Genomic DNA, 5152 nt, shown 5'->3' with positions numbered 1-5152 from the left:
GACATTTAGAGGAATTGTTTTTTTAGCTCCAAGGTGGATAGGTGTAAATTTGTTTAGGTTTGTTTTTATTTTCCATGTAGATTCATAAACATTTATGGTTTTTATTTCTCTTTCCGTTTGTGTGTTCATCATATTTTTTGATTTGCCTGCATAACCGATGATTTGGGTAATGTCATCTGCATAACTGATGTTAAGGTGCCTGTTGGGATTTGGTATGTCATTAGTGTATATTGTGTATAGGGTAGGGGACAAAACACTACCTTGAGGCACACCGCAGTTAAGGCTAAAAGGCGGTCCGACGAATTTTCGTATTTTTATTGAGGCTGTGCGGTCTGCTAAAAAGTCACTGAGGAATTTTTCTATTGTGGTGGGAAGCTGCAGTTGTAATATTTTAAACTTTAATCCACAGTGCCAGACTTGATCGAAGGCCTTGGTGACATCTCTCAATATTACTTGGCACTGTCCTGTATCTCCTTTTAATTGAGCGATTTTTCTGTTATTATAGCGAGAGCATGTGTTGTGCCTCTCTGGTTCCTAAAGCCAAACTGACTTGGGTTATACAAATTGTGATATTGTAAGTAGTTTTTTAGTCGAGTATTTATGATTTTTTCAAGTATCTTACCGGGTACTTCCAGGAGGGAGATTGGGCGGTAATTTTGGGGGTTGTGCGATGGTTTGCCTTGTTTAGGGATCAGTCGTAATACAGCATGCTTCCAGGTGTCTGGGAAATAGCCAGCCGAGAGGGTGTTATTATAGATGTTAGTTAGTCTTGTGATGGCGGTGTCAGGAAGATGAGATAAAATTATTTTGTTGATTCCACTCTCTCCCGGACTCGTTTTCTTTAGCTTTTTTATTATGTTTTTTACTTCTTCTTCAGTGATGGTGTTGTCTATGACATTAGAATCGAGTCTGGATAGATCTGAATTATCGTAGGGTATGGTTCTATTAAGATTGTTTCGTAAGTGTTTTGTTGTCTTCCTCGATCTCTACGTTGAACACATCCTCCCAGTATTTCCGGTGTAGTTCTTCTTTACCTTCGTTAGTGTATATTTTTGCGTTGTTTACATCTTTTAAATAATATGGATCCTCTGTTGTGTTGCCAGTTATTCTTTTAATCTTGTCCCAGAATATGGTAGGATTGTTATAGGTGTTTGATACGTCTTGAATTAGTTTTAGCCAGTTCTCATTATTTTCATTGATTAGTGATTCCTGAAGGACAGATTGCAAATTTTTATAGTATCTGTAATGCTCGATGTCCCAACCATGTTGTTTGGCGTATGATTGAAGCTCAGTGAAGAGTGTGATTAGTACTTTGGTAGTGTCACTGTGTTTTGGTGTTGGGAGGGGTTTATAGTGTGTTAGAGGTATTGATTGTTTAATAGCGTCTTGAATTGTTTGATGCCAGTTCTCCACTGCTGCATCTATTGTTTCTATGATTACATTGTTTAAGTTGTTTCGTTGTAGATTATTGTTGACGTACGCTTGAAATTTTGCCCAGTCTGCTTTATTAAAGTTAGGTCTTGGTGAGGCTGGTATCAGTATTGGTGAACTTGATATCTTGAATATTATTATTGGTACGTGATCACTTGTTGTTAGAGGTCCAGGTCTGATGTGTGTGTTATGGTGCGTACGATAGTTTGTGAGAATTATGTCGGGTGTAGTGCCTCGGCCTTGTGTGTAAAAAGTGGGGAATTCTGGTCCAATATGTTGTATGGTTTTGTTTTGTATCATTGTGTTTATTTGTCTGCCTTTAGTGTTTGAATGTTGATAACCTAATTGGGGATGGTTTGCGTTCAAATCGGCGATCATGTAAACTGGTGTATGGCGTCTGAAGAGTCTGATGAAATCAGGTTTTTTTTTTTTTTTTTTACATTACAAGGGCACTGGCCAAGGGAAAACAAAGTGTTGGAAAAAAAAAATCCCGCTGGTTGCCAGGCCCTGTTAAGAGGAAAGTAGGAGAAAGAGAAAAAACAAAAAAATCTAAAAGGAGGGTCCAGTTAACGTAAGAGGTGTCTTGACACTCCTCTTTTGAAAGAGTTTAAGTCATAGGCAGGTGGAAATACAGACACAGGTAGAGAGTTCCAGAGTTTACCAGTGTAGGGAATGAAGGAGTGAAGATACTGGTTAACTCTTGCATTAGGAAGATGGACAGAATAGGGATGAGAAGAAGTAGAGAGTCTTGTGCAGCGAGGCCGCAGGAGGGGGAAGGCAAGCAGTTAGCAAGTTCAGAAGAGCAGACAGCATGAAAACAGCGGTAGAAGACAGATAAAGATGCAACATTGCGGCGGTGACTTAAAGAATCAAGACAGTCAGTTAGAGGAGAAGAGTTGATAAGACGAAAAGCTTTAGATTCCACCTTGTTTAGTAAAGCTGTGTGGATCCCCCAGACATGAGAGCCATACTCCATACACGGGCGGATAAGGCCCTGTACAGAGCAAGCAGCTGGGAGGGAGAGAAAATGGACGAAGACGCCACAGGACACCTAACTTCTTGGAAGCTGATTTAGCAAGAGTAGAGATGTGAAATTTCCAGTTTAGATTTTTAGTGAAGGATAGACCGAGTGTGTTTAATGTAGAGGAGAGGGAAGTTGAGTGTTATTGAAGAAGAGAGGATAGTTGTCTGGAAGGTTATGTCGAGTAGATAGTTGTAGAAATTGAGTTTTTGAGGCATTGAACAATACCAGGTTTTCTCTGCCCCAATCAGAAACAAGTGAAAGATCAGAAGTTAGGCGTCCTATAGCATCTCGCCTTGAGTCATTTAATTGTTGTTGGGTTGGGCGTCTGTTGAACGCTGTTGAATAATGCAAGGTGGTATCATCAGCATAGGAGTGGATAGGGGATAAAGTTTCTTGCTGGGGGCTGGTATAGAGTGGCTATTATGATTTTTCCTGTGTGTGTTGATACCTCTATTGCGAGTAAATCTGATAAGAAATTATCGATCAGCGTATATACTATATTTTTCCTTACTGCTATTGCTGTGCCATCTGCGGGGTTATTGAGTGTATTTTTTGTGTATATTGTATCCAGCTATCCTCATGGGGAAGTCATCGTGCATACAGTGACTATTTATTAAGATAATGTCTGCATCTAGTGAACGGTATGTGTTGGACAATGATATTCTTCTATTTTGCCATTGTTGTACGTTGTGTTGAATTATGTTAATGGTGCAAGGGGCCATGTTGTAGTGTGTGTTTGTGTAGTTGGTAGGCGCTGTGCTGTTTAGTTTTTAGGTTTTTGTTGTCTTTTTGGTGGTGTCCTTTCGTCAGATTGGCCGTGTCTTATTTTACGAAAAACACCGTCATCAACGGTGTTCCAACATTCTTCGAGTGTAATGTCACCCTTTTTTATGTGTCTCATTAATTCGTGGGGCTGGATTAGTGGCTCATTGTAAGTGAATTTATAGATTCCATCTTCTATTCCTTTCATGAGTTTGTCTACTGTTATGTGTTTTGGCCATCCTTTACTAATTTTGCTGTAGAACTCGAGGTGTATGTCTTTGCAATGGAGTGAGTTTCTTGTACTTTCTACTTGGGTGTTTATTTCTTCTTGTGATTCTTGGTATGTAGCAGTACTTTCTTGTGTATGTCTGACTTGTTGTTGTTGTTGTTGTTGTTGTTGTTGTTGTTTTTGTTGTAGTTGTTCTTGTTGTTGCTGATGATGTTGTAGTGTAGTCGAAGTGGGTGGTGTGTTTTCTTCCGTTTCCATGACTCTCTCTTGCGTTTCTATTTGTGTTAGGATAGATAGGAGTTTGGCAGAATTTGGGGTTTTGGTTATTTTAATTGTAGGTAGGTTGTTGTCTGTAAGTGTAGCATTAAGCTCCTTCTCGTAACTACCGGGTTCCATGACATTCATTAGGTGGGCGTGGATCATGCATGAGTAGATTTGAAGATGGGATTGTCTGCTTATTTGAATTGGTCCTGTGTACTGGGTAGCTGTTGTGGTGTTGGGTTTGGTTGTCTGGGCATATGTAAGTTTTTCCTTTTCCTCTTGTCTTTTCTTCTTAATTACTTCTTTCCTTATTTTGCATTTCATTGAGAGAGTGCGATGATTTTCCTGACAGTTGATACATTTCTTTTCTTCTTGTGTACATTGTCGCCATGTGTGTCCCCTCTCAGTGCACTCAGAACAGATCTTATAGTCGGGGCTCTGTGGGCAGTCTTTGGTAAGATGGTCCTCGATCATGTAGCAACGGAAGCAAGTTTTTACACTGTAGAATTTTTCTTGTTGTATTTGGTGGTTCGACATTTTCATTGAGAAAAGCTTCAGTCCATGTTGTTGCGCTTTGAGGGCGTGTATTGCTTGGTTAAAGGTTATTTTTATGTTCCTGGAGTTGGGAAACTTGAAGAGGCTCTCAATGTTGTTTGCTAACCAGTCATTGTGTTCGTACAGTTCAGCAATCATCTCCTCTTCTCCGTTGCTGAAGATGTGGGGGTTGACATTGAAAGCGATGATGGATCTTTTTGCCTTCAATTCTGGAGGAGTGATGGTATTGAAGTCGTTTTTGTTCAGGTCCTCTTTTACTCGGTCTTGAAAAAGCTTGTCCTGGTCTTCATCTGACAGTACGATGACATATCCATCTTGTAGGGGAATTATATCGTTTATGTAGATGTCATGTTTAGATAGGGTGGCGAGGAGTGCTGTTTTCTTCCACGAGTCCCTGGGGTTTGGTGCTTTGATTTTAACCCTCGGCATTTTTCATTCTGTTAGGGCCTTGACCCGACTTGGTAGTAGTACAACTGATTTTGAGTTGATGTGGTTGTTTTTTTTTTTTTTTTTTTTTTCTCCCTTTAAAGCTTAAGGATAGAGAAGAGAAGTTGTCTAGGAGATAGAAGAGAAATGGAATTTACACATGATATTAAATCCTGCCTACTTTGGTGGTTTCCTTCGTTCTCCCCCCCTGCTAAAAGGGCGTCGCAGAGAAACCCACCAAGGCCTCTTAAGAGTCTTTTCCTATCCCTATAGAGTTGCTGCGTGCAGCATAAAGGTCAGCTCCGTGTAAAAGACGGAGAAAAAAAAAACAGTTTAGTCACTGGTACCCACTCGTGGGGGAGAGGGCAGAGCGATCAGTGCCTCCCCAGGAGTATCGCCAGCTGTCCCCGAAGGACTAAAGGAAAAAATGAGAGGGAGGCAGAGTGGGAGGCCAATTGGCGCCC

The 5152-nt window shown here is 40.5% G+C and overlaps 1 protein-coding gene across 1 annotated transcript in view; it reads right to left on the bottom strand.

Moving 5' to 3' along the window:
* Nucleotides 1–2840: 2840 nt before the first annotated feature.
* Nucleotides 2841–5152, bottom strand: part of LOC123504291 (putative uncharacterized protein DDB_G0268364) — a 3027-nt gene continuing 715 nt past the window's right edge. Inside the window, exon 2 of the mRNA XM_045254700.1 lies at nucleotides 2841–5152. This exon is cut by the window's right edge and continues 414 nt beyond it. Within this exon, the coding sequence (XP_045110635.1) occupies nucleotides 3219–4691 (1473 nt within the window). The 5' untranslated portion in view covers nucleotides 4692–5152 and the 3' untranslated portion in view covers nucleotides 2841–3218.

The sequence above is a fragment of the Portunus trituberculatus genome, chromosome 15, assembly GCF_017591435.1.
Source record: "Portunus trituberculatus isolate SZX2019 chromosome 15, ASM1759143v1, whole genome shotgun sequence".
NCBI lineage: Eukaryota > Metazoa > Arthropoda > Malacostraca > Decapoda > Portunidae > Portunus > Portunus trituberculatus.
This window is presented reverse-complemented; position numbering and strand designations above follow the sequence as displayed.